Source organism: Crinia signifera, chromosome 12 (genome assembly GCF_055691185.1).
Source record: "Crinia signifera chromosome 12, ASM5569118v1, whole genome shotgun sequence".
Classification (NCBI taxonomy): Eukaryota; Metazoa; Chordata; class Amphibia; order Anura; family Myobatrachidae; genus Crinia; species Crinia signifera.
The window spans coordinates 15,654,674-15,675,208 of NC_139228.1; the positions used below are offsets into that span (position 1 = coordinate 15,654,674).

The 20,535-nt window shown below is 48.2% G+C and overlaps 1 protein-coding gene across 7 annotated transcripts in view; it reads left to right on the forward strand.

Moving 5' to 3' along the window:
• Positions 1–20,535, forward strand: part of ADAMTSL4 (ADAMTS like 4) — a 190,146-nt gene that overhangs the window by 71,018 nt on the left and 98,593 nt on the right. For all 7 annotated transcript variants that reach the window (XM_083167072.1, XM_083167073.1, XM_083167067.1 and 4 more), the window contains 2 exons: positions 10,109–10,175; positions 19,646–20,385. In XM_083167072.1, coding sequence (XP_083023198.1) covers positions 10,110–10,175; positions 19,646–20,385 — 806 coding nt within the window. In that variant the 5' untranslated portion in view covers position 10,109. The remainder of the gene's footprint in view (positions 1–10,108; positions 10,176–19,645; positions 20,386–20,535) is intronic.

Genomic DNA, 20,535 nt, shown 5'->3' on the forward strand with positions numbered 1-20,535 from the left:
CGTCGGAATCTGTCGGAATCCTGGATTAATTACCCCCATAGTGTGCAATGGTGCTTTTCGACAACTATTTTTCACTGGTGAATGAGGTTTATATCTGCTTCGTAAATAGCACGTGAGATGTCATGTTTAACATTAGCGCCTCACAGCATCATGCCGCCCAACATTTTAGAGCAAAATTCCATGTGCAAAATGGGGGATGTGACCCCTCTGTATGGGTCCTGGCTATAAAGGATGAATGCTGTGTGCATGCTAATGAGGAGGGAGATCCTCCTAACGAAACCAAGATGGGTGGGAGGGAGATCTGCAACCCTGAGGTCTTGTGTTCATTTCCCACCAAGGCCCCAACTCTGTGGAGTTTGTATGTTCTCTCTGTGTTTGCGTGGAATTCCTTCCAGTGCCTCTGCTGTCCATCCAGGAGCCATAAACCAACTAGTACAGGCATGTCCAAATTGTGGCCCTCCAGCTACAGCGAAACTACACATCCCAGCATGCTTTTCCATAGTTTTAGCATTCCCTAATAGCAAACCTGTGGCTTGGCATTATGGGACTTGTAGTTTCACAACAGCTGGAGAGCCATAGTTTGGACATGCCTGTACTAGTAGGTTTATTGGAGTCTGACCGTAGAATGAACCCTACACTGTAGGCTTCAAGTGTAAAGACGCTCAATCACGTCCCTCCATCTGAGGCTCCACCCCCTTCTAATGCGGCCCCACCCCTTTTTCTTTTTTTCAAGCCGCGTGAGGGTCTTCAGAAGTCTAAAATATGCCAAAGATTTGCTTTAGAGCGCACCTCACATGATGTGTGTGTATAAGAACCAGAACAGCAGTACAGAGGGGTCTATACTTGAAGCATTGAAAATAGTGAAGTTGCTCATGGCAACCAATCAACATTGAGGAAATATTAAGTGCATTCTATAAAATTATACATGGCATCTAGCTGCCATGCGCCAACTCCCGCTTCATGAATAAACATCAGTCCTTAATCACCTGTGCTGTATCCATCCACTAATTGCTCTCATCATATGGTGTGGCTGCTGCAGTATATGATTTGGGATCCAGAGAGATATAGTTACAAAGTGGGTGGGTTTATCCTGGTCACGTGCCCCTCAGCTGCCCCAAGCAACATTCTCATTGTTATGTAAACTTGTTTTTCTAAATAGAGTCCAGACTGTTATGTTATTAATCTATGTTTTATGTTTAGGCTAATGTATCTATATAGGATTTGATGTTGGGGTTTGTGCTTAACCCTTAAACACCAACAAAAAATGGCAGCTGTAATTTCATACTGCGAAGTGGCCCATTTCACCATTACAAGTCTGGCCTTCGGCGTGGCAGGTCCCAATTCCTGAGACATAAATGTTGGGAGGTATGGTGTAACACTGTTTCAAGGTGGCTCTGAATATGCTCAGTAGTAGCCTCGGCAGCCATCTTGGTACAGGGAATGAAGCTGCCCTGAAGCAGGAGCAGCAACACTGTCTCTGCGCAGCAGCAAACTCTGCTTTCTACAAACTGTTTTTTTTATTATCCTTCACAGTTCTCTCCTGCTTGGAACACTGGTGTTCAATGGGATTGAGCAGTATTTTAAGCTATCGCAAAACATTGGGTTTCCAAGATAACTGGTACGGAGTAGTAATTCATAACTTTTTTCATGTACAGAATCCCTCCCTGCCGGATCTACTAGATTATAGTGTCTTATTATATAGTTCTTTGTGTATAGGGGGACATGTAGCATGGGATCAAACACATGCTTAGCACACTAAGTACTTTCAGAGAGCATTTGTGCTATTGAAGTCCTGCATAAAGGCCTCATTGTAGCATCCAGCGTCTGAATTGGTCTCCCAGGCCTGGATTTCCACTCAATATTTGCAGCCTATTAGTAAACACTCAGAGCTCAGGGCACTGACCAGGCTAAAACAAAGACTTATTTTATTAAAATGGCCAATTTCTTTCCGCTTGCAGTATTTACTTAGCTACGGAGAGTTTACACAGCTTGTGCGGAGTTATTTGGTCGAACATTTATATATTGTCCCCTGTCCAAGGTACACCCTCTCTGTCCAATGCTGCTAGAGACCTTTTACTCCTCTCCGGCACGCTTCCTCGGCCAATTACAGACTCCCTCGGTGCCCAATAATAAACTATTTTCTGTATGAGATAGAAGCTTCCTCCAGCACAAATATTGACGCTCTTTTTGTTTTCACCAGTGTCTTTGAAGCTGTCTGTAGGTGAGATTGGCATCTTTATGTGTACCCGTTGCTTCCATGCGGTGCTGGCAGCCATTTTGTGAGACAGGCCAGTGCGCTTCCCTACAGTGAACAGCGGCACTGAGTCATTTCAGCGATGCTACTAGTACCCATGCTAACAAAATGGCTCCTTTTATCGTGAGGTAAATGTATGAAGCTTAGAGAAGTATATCTATCTCTATAAAGAAAGTTTATGTGCAAGGTGATAATGCACCAGCCAATCAGCTCCAATATGTAAATTGACAGCTAGCAGCTTATTGGCTGGAGCATGATCACCTTCATTATGGGCTTAAATACCAATTCTCCAAGCTTCATACATTTACCCCTCCCTGTATGTGGGTAGTGGGATGGGTACAAAGATTAAGTACCACCTGACTGTGTTTAAACAATGGGAGAGAGGAGCTGATTGGTTGTCTTCGTAAATATACCCCCAATTTCGGAATGCATGGAGATGATAAATCACTAGTTTCAAGACTCTAAAATTTTTATATTTGGTGGGATTTGGAGTGACATCGTTCAGGTGTGCACCAAGCATTACTCCAAGTACAATTCAACAATTAAACATACTGGTAAAAGTAGTGAGTGTGTAATATAATATAATCAGCCATGTGGATCTAGCCGCAGTGCCTGGGTTGTGCACCTTGTTTAAAGGGTCACACATTTCTATAAATAACACAGGTGTTCAATCTGCCGCATGCAGCTTAGGGGGAAATTTACTAAAGGAAATTTGTAAAAAAAAATAGGTGTATTTGTATCCAGAAATACACTTATTTTTGACATTTACTATCCCGAAAATATGGCAATTCGTAGTCGTATTGATGTGCTATCAATACGAATACAAATTGCCGTATTTTCGGGATAGTAAATGTCAAAAATAAGTGTATTTCTGGATACAAATACACCTATTTTTTTAACAAATTTCCTTTAGTAAATTTCCCCCTTATTGTCTACATTGTCAGTGCATATACTGTAGTGTCTATAGATTGTGTACTGTGTTGTGGGTTTTTTTTCCCCACATTCTCTGATTGGTAACGCTAACGTTTGCAAAGTGGGTTGTCCATGTCAACTCCGTTTGATATTTGCTTGTGTTGACATTTTGCAGGTTAACTGACTGTCTACCTAGACACTGTGTAGACCCCCTCCATCCACACCCGCCTTTCCTGTATCTGTCTGAGGTGCGCTCCCGCCTGGCCAGAGGACGCTGGTTGGTTAGGTTCTTGTTGTCCTATAAATCACTCGGCAACTGTATGCAGCTGTAATCGTATTTATACAACATACTGAAGTTGTGACATGAACGCAGCTGTGTTTGTGTTCTAGGAAGCAAAAACAGGACGTTAAGAGCTTAGTCTATCTAAGAACTAGATAGGGGGACTACGCCCTCATTCTGGGCACTGTATATACTGTATGTATCCGCATGCTTTATATTGGGGCAGGAGAAGTGGTACTGTGCCGTTGGCTTATTAGGGGCCAGAACATATCATGGGACACATCTAGACGTATTACTGTTAATCTAGGAACAATTGACAATTCCAGCCTTTGTTTGGGAGCTAGTTACTCTCACGGACACCGTGTTCTGCAGCCTTGGATGGGTCTTATATTTATAACCTAATTCCAATGATATTCAGGTGGTGTTGGATCCCTGTAATGAGCTTTCCAATACTCCTACAGCAGAGATTCTCAAACCCGGTCCTTTAAGGCTCCTTGACGGTCCAGGTTTTATGTATATCCAAGGCTCCGCACGGATGGTTCAATCAAATTGACTGAGGAACTCATTAAGTCACCCGTGGCCAAGAATGGAGAAACCTAAAACTTGGAATGTTGGTGCTCATTGAGGACTGGGTTTGGGAACCAATGATTTATGCTGCGTACACACTGGCTGATATATCAGCAGTTGATTGGACGATTATATCACTGGTCCATCAGCCAGTGGGTACCGGCGATATGTCTGTGAATAAGGTCGTTCAGACCTATCGCGTTGGCTGGGCAACACAGCCGATGCCCGATATATCGGCGCTTGCATCAGTCACCGCGGATCTGGCAACGTGCATGGAGAACTCGCTGCCTGATTAGTCGAGAGATATATCTGAAGATTAAGTGTGTACCCTGCCTTAGGGTAGAAGATACTGGTTTTTTATTTATTTTTAAGATGTGACCGAAAGTTGAAAACAGAAATGAAGAGAAAAAAAAAAAATACAATTTTAATATAATTTTTTAAATTGAAAAGAAAAAAAAAAAGAATACACTATGGGACTTGTTAACTAGGTTTTTAGGAACACTGTCGCTATACGTAGATGACTTAATTTCCTTTTAACGTCCGGCAAACCTAGGAAAACAACTGACTGAAAGCTTTAACACACATTTAAAAATAACGCAGATACCAAATATTTAAATCGTCAACCACGGTACGTGGCCACCAGTGCTAGCCTATAACATCAGTGCCCTTTACCTCAGAGCTGTCATGGATATTTCTGCAATGAAAAACTGATCTGTCAGAATGTTTTACGGATAAAGATAATTGTGTAAATAAAGGCTGCGAAGTGAGAAATTCTACTTTTCATGGATAAAATGTATAAACAATATAGGCGTGTATATATTTATTGGTCTGTTTTGGCTACGTGTGCATTGTTCGGGGTTTGTGTGGTTACCGCCTTTGATTAGTCTGTGACTAATGGTTCTTCTTCTGCTTTTACACAACTGTCCTAAAATTATAACCGGGGACCCTCCTGTATGGTGACATTTCCTATACCAGTTCCACTTTGTCCGCACGCCACCGTGGACGTAAGCAAATGGTATCACGAGGGGTGTAATGTCAGACATGACGGTCCAGTCATAAAGGCTGAGCAACCATTGATGTAATGTCAGTGTGTCTGATTGGAGGACAGCAATTCAATATGAAATAAGACTTGTGTTAGATAGTTGTTGTTTTTTGTGTGGTCATTGTACCATTGTTCTACAACCCGTAGTGCCCCTGCACCATTGTTGTGGCACCCGTAGTGCCCCTGCACCTTTGTTGTGGCATCCGTAGTGTTGCTTCACCTTTGTTGTGGCATCCGTAGTGTCGCTGCGCCTTTGTTGTGGCATCCGTAGTGCCCATGCACCATTGTTGTGGCATCTGTAGTGTCGCTGCACCTTTGTTGTGGCACCCGTAGTGTCGCTGTGCCATTGTTTTAGGAGCCTACAAAGGTGTTCACCAGTCAATAGTGCACTTTGGCTGTAGACAAGTGTTTCCTGACTCCATTCCTCAGGGACCCCTAGCGGTACATGTCTTAGGGACTTCCTAGCTGGTGCACTGGTGTATTCATTACAGACATGCATACTTTATTAGGTCCGCAGCTGGTGCTAATTATCTCATTTGTGGTACTGTGGACGACGTTTGTAAAATATGCTCTGTCCGGGTTCCTGAGGAATGGATTTGGGAAGCTGTCAGAGTACACGTATTAATTACAGTTGAGTTTTTCTTTGGATTTCAGACAAATGGGACTGTTACAGGGAAAAAGTATTATCGCTTCTCCCTGAAATAAGCATCCCTCACTGGAATGAGGGGTGTACAGTACCTGCCGCCAGCATCCCTCACTGAGATTAGGGGTGTACCGTACCTGCCGCCAGCATCCCTCACTGGCATCAGGGGTGTACCGTACCTGCCGCCAGCATCCCTCACTGGCATCAGGGGTGTACAGTACCTGCCGCCAGCGTCCCTCACTGGCATCAGGGGTGTACCGTACCTGCCGCCAGCATCCCTCACTGGCATCAGGGGTGTACCGTACCTGCCGCCAGCGTCCCTCACTGGCATCAGGGGTGTACCTACCTGCTGCCAGCGTCCCTCACTGGCATCGGGGGTGTACCGTACCTGCCGCCAGCGTCCCTCACTGGCATCAGGGGTGTACCGTACCTGCCGCCAGCGTCCCTCACTGGCATCAGGGGTGTACCGTACCTGCCGCCAGCGTCCCTCACTGGCATTAGGGGTGTACAGTACTTGCCGCCAGCGTCCCTCACTGGCATTAGGGGTGTGTACAGTACCTGCCGCCAACATCCTTCACTGGCATCAGGGGTGTACAGTACCTGCCGCCAGCGTCCCTCACTGGCATTAGGGGTGTACAGTACTTGCCGCCAGCGTCCCTCACTGGCATTAGGGGTGTGTACAGTACCTGCCGCCAACGTCCTTCACTGGCATCAGGGGTGTACAGTACTTGCCACCAGCGTCCCTCACTGGCATTAGGGGTGTACAGTACTTGCCGCCAGTGTCCCTCACTGGCATTAGGGGTGTACAGTACCTGCCGCCAGCGTCCCTCACTGGCATTAGGGGTGTACAGTACCTGCCGCCAGCGTCCCTCACTGGCATCAGGGGTGTACCGTACCTGCCGCCAGCGTCCCTCACTGGCATCAGGGGTGTACAGTACCTGCCGCCAGCGTCCATCACTGGCATCAGGGGTGTACCGTACCTGCCGCCAGCGTCCCTCACTGGCATCAGGGGTGTACAGTACCTGCCGCCAGTGTCCCTCACTGGCATCAGGGGTGTACCGTACCTGCCACCAGCGTCCCTCACTGGCATCAGGGGTGTACAGTACCTGCCGCCAGCGTCCATCACTGGCATCAGGGGTGTACAGTACCTGCCGCCAGCGTCCATCACTGGCATCAGGGGTGTACAGTACTTGCCGCCAGCGTCCCTCACTGGCATCAGGGGTGTACAGTACCTGCCGCCAGCGTCCCTCACTGGCATCAGGGGTGTACAGTACCTGCCGCCAGCGTCCCTCACTGGCATTAGGGGTGTACAGTACCTGCCGCCAGCGTCCCTCACTGGCATTAGGGGTGTACAGTACCTGCCGCCAGCGTCCCTCACTGGCATTAGGGGTGTACAGTACCTGGCGCCAGCGTCCCTCACTGGCATTAGGGGTGTACAGTACCTGGCGCCAGCGTCCCTCACTGGCATCAGGGGTGTACAGTACCTGGCGCCAGCGTCCCTCACTGGCATCAGGGGTGTACCGTACCTGCCGCCAGCGTCCCTCACTGGCATCAGGGGTGTACAGTACCTGGCGCCAGCGTCCCTCACTGGCATCAGGGGTGTACCGTACCTGCCGCCAGCATCCCTCACTGGCATCAGGGGTGTACCGTACCTGCCGCCAGCGTCCCTCACTGGCATCAGGGGTGTACCGTACCTGCCGCCAGCGTCCCTCACTGGCATCAGGGGTGTACCGTACCTGCCGCCAGCGTCCCTCACTGGCATCAGGGGTGTACCGTACCTGCCGCCAGCGTCCCTCACTGGCATCAGGGGTGTACCGTACCTGCCGCCAGCGTCCCTCACTGGCATCAGGGGTGTACCGTACCTGCCGCCAGCTCCAGTGACCTGTTTCCAAATAAGAAGAATCTTTCCTGTAAAAAAGGTCAGTGTGAGTTTTTTCATGTTTTTTAGTGTCCTGTAGTCACTTGAGCGCGTGAATCCGAATAAGTGTACCGTGTAGCCTGGCATGTCTCACTTCACTCCCCGTGCCTCAGGGACTGGTTACCATTCCCCCAGAGTCCTCCTGGATGGTGAGATACGAAAAAGTAAAAAAAAAGATGTAAAGGGGAAAAAAAAAAGCTGTCGGCCTTTTTGCTTGTGTTGACATTTTGTTCAGCACCACACTGTGATAGCTTATAAGCTTGCGAGCAGGGCCCTCATACCTTTGACTGTCTGTAAATACCCAGTTTGGTGTGTCACTGTCTCCTATTGTAAAGCGCAACGGAATATGCTGCACTATATAAGACACTGTAACGGAATCTGCTGCACTATATAAGACACTGTAACGGAATCTGCTGCACTATATAAGAAACTGTAAATAAATAACATAAGTGTCTCCCGCACAGACACCTCCTACCAGCCACACAGTGACAAGGTGTAACACCAGGATCATGGACAGATAACAGCAAAGTTGTCACAGCATTACTGAGATGACCCCACTGATGACCTTAGGCGTTCTGTCCTCCCAGTGTCAGACGTGCCTTTTGTGCTTAAATCATTCGCTCATTGTTCCTCATTTATGGAAGTCCGATTTCCATTGCTAATCCTCCGGGGTTATGTCATTTATTGCACCATTTCCAAATGCGACAACGAGGAAAGTTATAGACTTCGGCTAATGAGCCAGCTTTGTAAAGGGAATTTATTGCTGAAGGAATGGATTTCTGTGTCTTGTACAAGCGCAGACATTAGAAAGTACATTAGCGTTTACACATACACCTGTTCTGTGTGCTTTAGGGCTTAGGGGAGTGAGTTCTAAACTTTCCTGAATCACTGTGCCCCAGAGCATTTTTTTTTTTAACTCATCCCCAGGATAAAAGTTGATCATTGCTATATTTAAAAAACAAACAAACAAACAAAAAAAAAACCTTTAGATCAGGAATGGGGAACCTTCGGCCTTACAGCTGTTGCTGAACTACACATCCCAGCATGCCCTGCAACAGATTTAGCAGGGCCAAGTAGCAAAACTGTAGGGCATGCTACTTGGCCCTGCTAAATCTGTTGCAGGGCATGCTGGGATGTGTAGTTCAACAACAGCTGGAGGGCAGAAGGTTCCCCATCCATGCTTTAAGTTGTCCATGCAAGTTTTCCGTAGGGTCGGTTATGCGGTGGGTATATTTAATATGGCATATTTAATGTGCTGACTGCTCGCCGTCACAGCTCGCGGGTCAGTATTCAACTGCAAGGTGGAAACGTTGTGTGCGGCCGCCAAAACGGTGAGGTTCGCAACTAAATGCAGCGCATTACCTGCTTTAGCCGCGAACCTTGCCATTTGGGGGAATCCTCGCAATCCTCTGACAACGAAGATTCCCCCGGAACGTTGAACAGCCAGCGCGGGGGATAAACGGCGAGGATGGCTTGTTTTCGGTGATCCTCCCTGAAAACAAGCCATCCTCGCCATAAAAACCCTCGTCACCTGCATTGAATACACCCCATTTGTGTTTATACTTCATTACTTCTTTCTATGCTTGCTGCTTTGGAGCTAATTGCCAGGTTAGTATGGAGGTACTTTTCTAAGTTGGTACAAGGTAATTACGCCCCAACTTGTGGTACGGTACGGTGATAAGAATCAATGTTAGGATGTCAGGGCGGAGATTCCAGGTTCCGCCATCACTTTGCTTCTGTGTTCTGACCCAGTGCGCGTACTGCACTAATGGCTGGCTGTCAGCAGGGACTGCAGGAGGAATCTCTCTGACAAGAGTTGCGAAAGAAGAGCCCCATTCCTGCTATGGGCTAATGTCATCTGCAGATGGCGTTATCTGCTGGATCCATGTATTCCAGAACTTTGTAACCCTGACCATCGGAGCTGCTTTTTGTGGTCAGAAAGGTTACATCAAGGGGGAACTTCTATTTTGTGCGGATACCTCCATCCAAGTACTAATCCGGCCCTACGTTGCTTAGCTTCCAAGATCAGAAGAGATTGCCCATTGTCTCTGTATGGGATACATTTAGGTCAACATGCATTGGGTCGACCACTGATAGTCAACGCCTGAAATAGGTTGACATCGCTACGGTCGACATGCTTCAATGGATGGTTTCGGGGTAGGAGTGCTTTTTGATCAGCTTTTTGATCTCTACCAAACCCAGTAACCTAAAGATGTGTGATTTGCTCTACAATGAAGGAGGAAAAAATGAATAAATCCCAATATGACATTTTTATACATCTGCTGTGAAGTCCGAGTACATTTATTTCTATGCTGAAATGTGATATTCGATATATTTCATGGTGCGGTTGTGTTTCATAGCATCTAATGTTTCCATTGTTGCCACATTTCAATGCGGCTGTCTGTCAGCACAATTATTGTGTAGCGAAATGTATTGAATGTGGCATTGATTACATGTGGCCTTCTAATACCCCTGTGTCTTTATGCCCATAGGATGACCGGCTTTTTGTACTTCTTCCTCCAACTTCTGATTGTCCATCTTTCCCGCAGTGATGATAAGGTGAGCTACAATGTTACTAGTTTTTTTTTTTTTTAAGTATGTCTTAATCACTTGATTTATTTGCTTTAACCACCGTTATCCATTCTTGTTTGTCTCGGTTGAGTGAACTTGGTCTTTTTTGTCTGAGCCAGTCAATCTTCAATCTCCTCATTGGTCATGTGATGACCCCATCATATGTCATTGGACTGTGGTTGCCATGTCAATTGTATAACTTTGTTTAGCAAACTCCAATGGCTTTACTCAAAGTAAGATAGACTGGGTGCCAAAAATGATCTGGATAACAAAAAATGGTATCAATATTAAATACAGAAACAGGGGGCCTTGTGATTAATTTAGCTGCTCACTTAGCTACTGCGCCAGAGACTGCAGAAGATGCAGTGGATTTGAAAATTATAATTTTACCTGGAAAAGATCTCGTACTTCGCCAACCATAGCTTTAGTAGAATGTAAAAAGAAAGAGGGCACAGAGGCTGTTGAATGTACGCTGGTAGCCAGTGGCGTAACTATAAATTCTGCTCCCCCCTGCCAAAAAGTTTGTGGCTCTCCCCCTCCCCCCCCCCCCCCCCGGGCTCCTCTCCAGCATGTTTCCCCACCGTGTGACGTGTGATGATGTCAAATGCATAACGGAGAAGCTGAAGCAGGAGAGAGAAAGAGAGACCAGCAGACACTACTGCTTCCCTTGGCTCTGACGCTTCCCAGGCCGCCCCAGCACGCTATCTGCCCGCCCATCAGGGCCGGCGCCACCACTAGGCAGCTCTAGGCATTTGCCTAGGGCGCCGGCACCTGGAGGGCAGCAGTTCGCCCCTCACCCCCAGCGAGCTGTGGAAAAAACTTGCTGGAGCGGTCAGGGGTGTCCGTGCGGCAGTGGTACCTGTGGCGCCGTCATGTGTATAAAGCTGGCTGTGGCCGGCGGGGTCCCTGCAGTGAATAGAAAATAACTAGCGCTATGTGCGCGGCGGCGCAGGAAGCGCTAGTTATTTTCTATTCACTGCAGGGTCCCCGCCGGCCGCAGCCAGCTTTATACACATGACGGCGCCGCAGGTACCACTGTCGCACGGACACCCCTGACCGCAGGTACCACTGCCGCACGGACACCCCTGACCGCTCCTGCACTGCAGGGACACCCCTGGCAGGGATGCCGCCCGCCCATGTTACAGGCTGGGTTTAAAAATATCACAGGTAGGAGCTGATTGGCTGGCTGTTTATCACTCTCCACTTAATCACTTTTTGGAGCTTGATCCATCTGGCCCTTAGTGTACATGCTAGCACCCTGCACCTGTCACAGTTCCTCTTTCCTGCCTGGGGTGGTGTCGCTTTCTGTTCTGGTGATTTTAGCACACTCTGGTCTGTGTCTCTGCTCAGAGATATAGACCAGAGTGTGCAAGGAGGCGCAGGATGGGTGGTCCATGTGCTAGGTGACGACACACAGCGGCTGTCTAATCTCTTCTGGTCTCCTGCTGGGTGAGGGGACAGTGCTGAATATATGCCATTAACCTGACCTCTGTGTGCTGGAGATGCCTCTATGGATCACCGGTCGCTACTAGGTCTTATGTATTATAAAAGCAAACCTGGGTGGCCTCTCCGAATTCTGCTTTCCCACTTTGTCTATAACATGACCATGTGCAGCTGGTGTGGTAAAGGGATATGGTCACTAGGTCTACCCTGGAAGGTTGACACCAGCATTAGGTCACCAATGGGAAGGTCGACATGGGGTTTTTCACTTTGTTGTTATTGTTCCGACTTTTGACACAGTCGACATGGACACTGAAACCTAGAACCGCGTCCCCCCACATGGCTCGCTGCAGTCTCCATCGCTATGCTCAGCACACTATATTATTCTCCCTCCATGCCCTAGTGAAATACCGCCTGTCGGCACATGTCGGCTCAAAAAAAAAGGTGAAAAACCTTAATGTCGACCTTTTGGCTGTCGACCGAATGACCCTGTTGACCTTCAGTCACGTCCACCTAATGCTTGTCTGTCTAGTGACCGTATCCCCATGCCAGGATATTTCCACACTTGTAATGGTCCAGAACCGTTCCTCTGACCTCTTGCTGGGAGAAATCCCTGCGACGCTTTTAGGTTCTTTCCTTTGTGTATTATTTTGTAATGAGTCATTTATTCAGAACTCTGTATTGGTCTCAGTATGTAAAGGGCTTGGAGGAGGCGGATGAGGTAGGGAGTGTAGTAGCCTGCGGGCAGTACACAGTGACTGACCAGGAGCCGGTCTGTTCTCTTGGAGTTGGTGATGGAGCAGGGAGCCGATATAGAGGCGAAGTGCAATGTCTGGGTATACGGGGACCTTTTATAGTTTATATCTGAAAACTTGACATCATTTTACATAGCTCCGGGTGTTGCCGCCTTGTTTTGTTTTGATGATTATTATAATATATATAAATGTCATTGTTTGTGCAGAGTAACTAGTCCCAATCCCTGCAAATCAGAACATAAACCATGATCCAAACTCCGGTTTGTCCCACACAAAGCCGAGCGGTTGGAAGGCGTGATGGAATCAGGCTGGAGTAAAGTAGGGGGTGACGGGGTGGCTGTCACAAGGCCCCCGCACATACCAATGGTTTACTGTCCGTGTCCCCACTACACTGACACTGAGCATCTGGTGTGCGGGATATGGTCGCTAGGTCGACACTTCGGAAGGCTGACATACATTATGTCGACCACTAAAGATTGTCGGGGCTTAGGTCGACACAAGCATTGATGAGTCTCCTTCAATTTTGCCGTTGGGCCCCCACCAGCCTAATGCTGGGTACACACCAGGACGACTAGGGCCCGATCCGCACAATCTAGATCCAATTCCGATCAATTGGATGTAGATTGTGTGCTGATTGGGCCCTTTTCTGACCTGGTGTGGACCGATACCGATCCGATGCGCGGTCCCGCGGGTCGGTCGGTCGTTATTGAGATCCTACCTGCTGCAGGTAGGATCTCAATGACGACCATACAGCCGGGTGCGGGTCGCCATCGGATCGGACCCGCTCACGGTGCACATCGTGAGCGGGTCGTGCCCCCCCGCGTCATCGTGAGCGGGTCGGACGAGACACTGACGACCCGCTCACGATGTGCATCGTGAGCGGGTCGTCCTGGTGTGTACCCCGCATAAATCCTAACCTGATCTGAGGCATGATCATTGTACGGTATCCTCAGATCAGGTTGGATTAAGGCTGGTGGGGGCCCAGGGACAGTGTCCGTGTGGGGTAAATACAAACATCTGTGTCCTATTCCTATTAGCCCATCTCTCTACCACCAAACATGTCAAAGGACTTTACTTTAAATATGAGGTGGTTGTCCCTTTGATCGCGGTCCTTCTAGAACCGCTTTCTCAGAAGCCCCTGACTGAATCCAGATGATGTACATTAGTTTGGAAGTAATCCCCTGACCTTGGACACTGAAGATTGTTTCTGGTTATCGCGGCCTTCAATGGGCTTTACACTTGAAAAGAGCGCAGAGTAATTGGCCCTGTATCATCGCGCTACTGTCATTGGCCAGAGCCATGATGAATCTATTGTAGGATTGGTGTCGTCATATCACTGCCCCCGGGACCTGCGAAAGCCTCGCTCCTATCACAGACCCATAACATTGCTGGAAGAGCTTGCAACACGCCATAACTATTAGCAGCTCTCCAGACCGGCAAATGACTCTCATCAAAAGCTCTTTTGTTGCAGGATTTATTTGAAGTCTCCTCAGAAGTCCTCAGATGTGCAAATTGGAAAGAGGTGTTGGAATGGTTACAGAGTCTATACGTTTTATATTGACAACGTGCAAATATAGCAATCCTGTCAGAGAAGCCTAAAGCATGTTGTGGCGTATTTATAATGGGTGCCCCCGGGACCCTAAAGGTGCCCATACACGTTACAATTATTGTATACAATATTGTATACAATATCGCATCTCATCCGATCTTGGTTTTGCGATGACATCAGATGAGATGAGATCTAGTACAAAAAGTACGTGCTGCACATACTTTTTGAACTAGATCTCATCTCATCTGATGTCATCGCAAAACCGAGATCGGATGAGATGCGATATTGTATACAATATTGTATACAATAATTGTAATGTGTATGGGCACCTTAAGTCCAGGAAAGCTCAACGTTCGCTCTGAAATTTTTTTTGGTACTCTTTACTTAGAACGGCGGCCATCGCGGGCATTGAATGCACTAAAAAATCGGGTGCGACGCAACCAACGCGATGCCCGCGATTTCCCATAGGGAACAATGTTAAATGTCTCAATTGACCCGATTTTCCTGTTCAATGCCTCAATTGACCCGATTTTTCCATAGGAAACAATGTTAAATGGGCCACAGAGACCAAATAGGCACCCTGAAGTGTTAAATGGCCCCCACAATTGTTAACGCCACCCCATGATCAACGTGAACCCGAAGCGTGGCGAGCGGCGGCCGTACGCGTCCTACGACCATTTCATACCCCCACTATCCACGTCGGCGTGGAGTTGAGAATAGAATAGTGTGGCGAGCGCAGCGAGCCACCGAACCCGAAGCGTGGCAAGCGGACGCGGATACCTGTGAAGCCCGCAAAGGGACGCGTTTACCTGTGAAGGTATCCGCGTCCCCTCGCGGGGCTCGCCACGCTTCGGGCTCGGTGGCTCGCTGCGCTCGACACACTATTCTATTCTCAACTCCACGCTGACGTGGATAGTGGGGGTATGAAAAGGTCGTAGGACGCGTACCACCGCCCCTCGCGGGCTCGCTGCGCTCGCCACGCTTCGGGTTGACGTTGATCGTGGGGTGGCGTTAACAATTGTGGGGGCCATTTCACACTAAAGGGTGGCTATTTGGCCTCTGTGTGCCATTTAACATTGTTTCCTATGGAAAAATCGGGTCAATTGAGGCATTGAACATTGTTCCCTATGGGAAATCGCGGGCATCGCTTCGGTCGCGTCGCACCCTATTTTTAGTGCATTCAATGCCCGCGATTTTTTTACCTGCGATGCCCACGATCAAAATCGTGGGCGCCGTGCTAGGTAAAGAGTACCTTTTTATTTTTGTTTTTAATATTTATCCAGCAGTGGAGGCAGGCTGTGGATGTCTCCAGAAAAATGTCCGCCTCGCCATTTTTCTGGAGATCGGTGCATACACAGTAGAGTATGAGGCCCTCTAGCGCTCAATGCTGCGCTGCTGCTGGCAGAAGCATTGCAGAAATGGTCAGGAAATGGCTATCTGCACACGTCTGTGTGAGCGCTCTAGTGCCCAGACCCTGCTGTGCTACTGGCGGCAGAGAGGAGGGGTCCGGACTAAGGAGTCTATGCTTAGAAAGCTCATGGGAGTATGGGGTAGATGTATGAAGCAGTGAGGAGGAGAAGTGATCAAGTGCCTGGTACTTTGTCCCTTTTTAAACCCAGCCTGCAACTTAACAGTCAGGAGCTTATTGGCTGGTGATAAAGTGCCAGGCACTTTATCCCTTCTCCTTACTTATCACTGCTTCATACATCTACCCCTATGTGAGGAAACTGGAGCACCTGGAGAGAACATACTAACTCAATACATATAGGCCATGCTCCCTGAACCTTGCACTTTGACCTCATTAAAGCAAAATGTCTGCAAGTCTAGAATAATGGATATATACAGTGGCGTAACGATAATTTATGCGCCGCCCGCCGATAATTAAGCAGCTAGGGTCACTTTAGGAGCGCTGGTAAGTATAAACTATACCCAATCATACAACCATTTAAACTGGGCAACACTGCAGCCGCTTACAAAGGCTGTGCACCTTTAAGAACAAGAGTAAAGGCGACTGCGGCAAAATGAGACCTTGTCACTGTTAAGGTGGCCATACACATGCAGATTTAACTTCAGATCTGGCTGGTTGGAACAAAAACCTGGTTATGGATGAGAGCAAATGACAGTTGACCATTTGCTTGGAAATGCTGGAAAACTGACAAACTGTCACTCATCCATAACCATGTATTTGTTCCAACCAGCCAGATCTGAAGATACATCTTACTAGTGTATGGGCACCTTAAGAGGCTCAGTTTTGCTCAGAACATTATTCAATCACTACAATGATTTAAATATGTAAATTTATTACAATTATTTTCATAGACACATGATAATTGAAGTGCACTTCATATGAACATTTAAAGCGACATACAAGACTAACAACATATAACGCACAATGCTGTCAATAAATTCAACTTGTGAGGCTTAATGGTGGCTCAAATTTCTAGAGGCGTTAAACTGGACATAAGTTCCTTTTTGAGGCAATAAATGAAGTCTGTTTACCAGTCCCACATTATAGTAATCTCCAGTTGCAGGAACCGAGGAAGCCGCCGCGTCTATACACAGGCGGAGAAACGCATTTTTGAGCTACTGACCACCGGACCCCGCTGGCGAGTATCAGTACTGTTGATTACCACATGCATTTGCGGCTCTCCCTCATTGTGGCAGTGACTTTATTCAATATCTATCCGGAGTGCAATTCTGGTAAACAAATAGAGAGCTTCTAAAGGTGCCCATACACTGAGGCGATTTGGTCCGATTTAGGCTGATTGCAACTAATCGGCAGGGCCGGTGCAAGGCACCGGAGCGCCCCAGGCGAGTCGGGGTGGGGGCGCCCCGGTGCCAGGGGAGGGGGGGTGTACCTGTCCTGCGGCACTGTGTATTTAAAGCTGGCGGCGGTGGCAGAGAGGGGTCCCTGCAGTCAACAAGCGCTATCCGCCGGGCTATGCGGAAGCGCTTCTGTTGTGAAAACACTGGCCGCACGGCGCACGCTGATTGGCTGAATCTCAGCCAATCAGCCTGCGGACAGTGTTTTCACAACAGAAGCACTTCCGCATAGCCCGGCGGATAGCGCTCGTTATTAATTGACTGCAGGGACCCCTCGCTGCCTCTGCTGCCAGCTTTAAATACACAGCGCCGCAGGACAGGTACCCCCGCGGCATGGGGGCAAAATGCCGCCCTCCAGTGGCCGGCGCCCTAGGCAAATGCCTAGATTTGCCTAGTGGTGGCGCCGGCCCTGCTAATCGGCCCATTAAATCAGCCTCTCCCTGACATGCCGTCGGGTCCGATGCGCGGTCCCGTGTGCATCGGACCCGACCGGGTGGTTGGACCTGCTGCCCATCCGACCAACTGTCCCGGCGAGGAAGGTGGGAAGCAGGGACGCATGCAATCCATCACAACGGATCGCATTCGTCCCTGCCGCCGGGAAGGTCCTGGCGGGTTGCCATTGTATCGGGTGTCCAAACACCACTGCGAGACGTCGCAGCAGTGTATGGGCACTTTTACTCTGACATTATTCTAAAAAGGTCTCTAAAAAGGTCTCAAGAAAAGTGCTCTATTTACATAGCCACCTGGAGATTACTATTATGTGGGACTGGTAAACATACTTAATTTATTGCCTTTAAAAAGGAACTTATGTCCAGTTTAATGCCTCCAGAAATTAGAGCCACCATTAAGCCTCACAAGTTGAATGTATTGCCAGCATTGTGTTATATGTTGTTAGTCTTGTTTGTCTCTTTAATTGTTCATATGAAGTGCATTTCATGTTTCTAAATAATTTTAATAAATGTATATATTATTTAAATCATTGTAGTGATTGAATAAGGTTCTGAGCAAAGCTGCACCTCTTAAAGTGACAGCGACTCCTTTTGCCGCAGTCGCCTTTACTCTCAGATAGAAGGAGACAGAAAGCCGTTTGATTCTGATACAAGAACATGGGCAGAGATGTGTATAGCGGTTACTGTGGCCGGCCAGCAGGACACGAGAATGGCGCCTTACAATAATTGCTTTCTGGTGTCAGGTTCTCAGTGCTGCGTGTTGTGGTGTGTGCGGGGACAGGACGTAATCTCTGATGTCAGGAATCCCTGTGACTGTTCAGAAGCCCAGTGACAGCACATGCCATTGTTACGGGGAGAATGTGCAGCTATTTCTGGCTTGGCAGCGTTCAATCCTCTTCCGCTACCAGCCATTGTCAAGCGGGCACTTTTACAGAGGAGACAAATCCCAGCCTAGATAGGACATGAAAGAGTATCGTTCCGTGTGCAATCCCATTGTGTCTCCCCCACGTAAACCCTTCCCTGCTAGGCACTGCAAAATGCACTCTGCGGTCTCATTGGGGGAGATGTATCAAATCTCGGTGAGAGAGTGCAGAGGCAAAGAAACAAACCGCTCCTGGCGCTTTCCTAGCACAGCCTGCGAAATGACAGCAGCTGATTGGTTACCACTTGATCTTGCCAAAATTTGATAAAAAAAAACCCTGTATGCCACGTAAACTCAAGGAAACCGCGTGGAAGCACAGCATATGCATATGGTCCTTTTTTTATACTGACCTTCTGTTTGGGGGTATGGTCATAGGGTCAACATGGACACAGACTAAGTCAGGCACGTCCAAACTATGGCTGTTGTGAAACTACAATTCCCATCATGCCTTGCTAGAGTTTTGCTATTAGGGAATGCTAAAACTATGGCAATGCATGCTGAGATGTGTAGTTTCACAACAGCTGGAGGGCCACAGTTTGGACATGCCTGGTCGAAGTGTACCGCATCCCCTCACGTGGCTCCCTGCGCTCAGCACACTATTATATTCTCCCACCACGCCATAGTGCATGGTAGGGTATGTCGGCACACGTCAGCTCAAACAAAAAAGAGTGAAAAACTCATGTCAACCTTTTAACTGTCAACCTAATGCTTGTGTCGACCTTTTGACCCTGTGGACCTTAGCCATGTGTACCTATTTAAAGTGTCGACCTTCAGTAGTTGACCCAATGAATGTCGGCCATCATTGTGTCTACCTAGTGACCATATCCCATATTTGGGGGCTATAGCACAATGTAAAATGCTATATGGTGAACTGGATGGATAACATACTTGGAAAGGGTCTGGGGAACACTGTGGGCGTTGCTGGGCTGATGGCAGATTGTGACGGGAATAACCAGCAAACGTATGAAGAATGTGCTGGGGCTATTGTCCTGTCCGGCTCTTGGTTCTATTAAATGCAGCTCCGACCTGTAGAACATTGTCTGAGCGGTGTCTCCTCATCGCAGGATCAGCCTGCAAGACGGACTTCAGTGCTTCCCTGCATCATGTATAGGAATCCAGTCCTACTGTATATGGAAACCCCGCTAGCGATGTGTGGGGCGTTAATGTAAACTGTTTGAGACGGGACCGCTGTAAGCTGAAGCAGAGTTTGTGTCTAGAATAAACGGACTGGATTTAAATAGTCGCCATCTGTCTTTGGTTTTGCGGGATTGTATATATGTCCCTGACTAATTTTACATTTTTAACAAGGCCATTGTTCCAGCAGGAGAGCCAGGCCCAGTGTTAGGAGAGCTACACCTAGCATGAGTTGCATTAACCCATTTAATAGGGCTCTTCGAGCTTAGTTATTACAGATGTTACAAAATCCATGAAGAAATGCCAGCGATTTCCAGTCTTGCATGTATTACATGAATGTATGTACGGGCCATCTCCTAACTTTCCTCCTGGTTTGTGCATTGCAGCTGCCCCATCGGACACCGCGGCAAACGGTGGAAGATGACGCTGTGGAGAATAAAATATCAGGCGCATGGGGCACCTGGGGACCGTGGTCATCTTGCTCGCAGACCTGTGGTCTGGGAGTTATGGAGAGGAGTCGCACTTGCTTATCGCCATATCAGCAGGTCCCCTGGGCGCCCAGGTCACAGCCCAGTCCACGCATTGTTCAGCCTCCCTTCCACGATGAAAGAGCCAACATTTACTCTGAGGGACCGGCACGGTCCTCTTTCCCCCTTCATTCAGATGGAGAGATCGTTGCACCTTTCGTAGACCCCTATGTGCCAAGGAGTCCTCCTTCTGTCCGATATAACCCGTTCAATCGTAACACTCGGCAAGAGATTGTTCCTGGTGGGTCCCAACATTCATATCAAAGAAGGGATCAATCCCCTCATCACAGATCAACGTCAAACCGAGGCCGGACTGTGCCACGGACTCCAGAAACACTATGGCAACCGTCTCCACTTGACATGCCACTCAGGCAGGATGCATTACGGGCTTCTGAAACCATTTCTATGCACAGGAAACCCCACCAAGATGTGGCTTCACCATTCAGGAAGAACGCCTCTAGAGTTGATGACCCCTCTCAGCCGTGGCCGTTCTTTCCAGGTTCTATCCCACTGCTGAAGCCTGAAAGCTGGGAGGAGACCAACCCAGGGCGAGCGTTGCCACCGCCGATTCCCACTAAAGAGTCTCGCTTCTCACGAAGGTAACTGTCTGAAAAAAGAAAAATAAATGCATGAAACCGCATACAGAGATGGCTTGTCATGTAAGGGAACAAGGGCAGAACTGGGACCAGAGGAGTGAGTGTGGTTCAAGATGGATTTTGGGACAGTTGTGAGGGTGTATCAGTTTGAAT